Below are 683 nucleotides of genomic sequence, written 5' to 3'. Positions count from 1 at the left end.
CCCCACTAGACAGTACCAAAAACATGGCACACGAATTGGTAGCAGTAGATATAAATAGATTACGCTTTCTCGTACTTGAATTGGCAGTCCAGCATCTCGCTCCAATTCGCCGAAAATCCTTGGATGCAGTCATAATGAATGCTCACGAACTACCTGCTGTAAAGGGTTTCATCGCTGAGTTTGGCAAGAAGACGTTACGTGCAGGCGACTATATATCGTACCATTCACCAGGCTATGGGGGTGACAACATGGTTCAAGCTCGCATACTGGCCATTGACCCTGGTGATGATAGATACCCGTTAACGCTCGACAGGAGAGTTACTGATTACAACATGAAAGATTAGATCCGACAAAGACCCCCAAGGGCAACGACAGCTACACAACATTCGCACTTTCAAACTCGTGAAAAGTTCAATTTCCGCTCAAACCCGTCGTGAGCAGTTCGCAGAAGGAATTCGCGATCTCCCAGAAAAATAATGGCAGAATTAAACAACAAGAGACACACAAAACGTTTGGAAGACTTGAGTAACTACAACATGAGCAATGGTGATATATCCTCTGGTTCGGGCTCCAACTCTGATACTGGTATGGCTAGTGCCCAAGAAACGCCCTGTCCTCAATCTGTTTGTTCGGCTGCAGCAGCAGCGAATGAACGGTCTGTTGCTCTAGTGTCTTCTTCCTTT

The 683-nt window shown here is 46.1% G+C and overlaps 1 protein-coding gene across 1 annotated transcript; it reads left to right on the top strand.

The window, feature by feature from the left end:
* Positions 1-134: 134 nt before the first annotated feature.
* Positions 135-406, top strand: PPTG_25047 (hypothetical protein; the record flags this gene model as incomplete). The annotated part of the gene is made up of 2 exons (XM_008919288.1): positions 135-282; positions 345-406. 2 exons carry the CDS (start codon positions 135-137, stop codon positions 404-406), a joined length of 210 nt encoding a protein of 69 aa, XP_008917536.1.
* Positions 407-683: the final 277 nt, after the last annotated feature.

This window comes from Phytophthora parasitica (genome assembly GCF_000247585.1).
Source record: "Phytophthora parasitica INRA-310 unplaced genomic scaffold supercont2.659, whole genome shotgun sequence".
NCBI classification, from domain to species: domain Eukaryota; phylum Oomycota; class Peronosporomycetes; order Peronosporales; family Peronosporaceae; genus Phytophthora; species Phytophthora nicotianae.
Note: the sequence above shows the minus strand (reverse complement) of the source record. Positions and strands in the feature narration are given on the sequence as shown.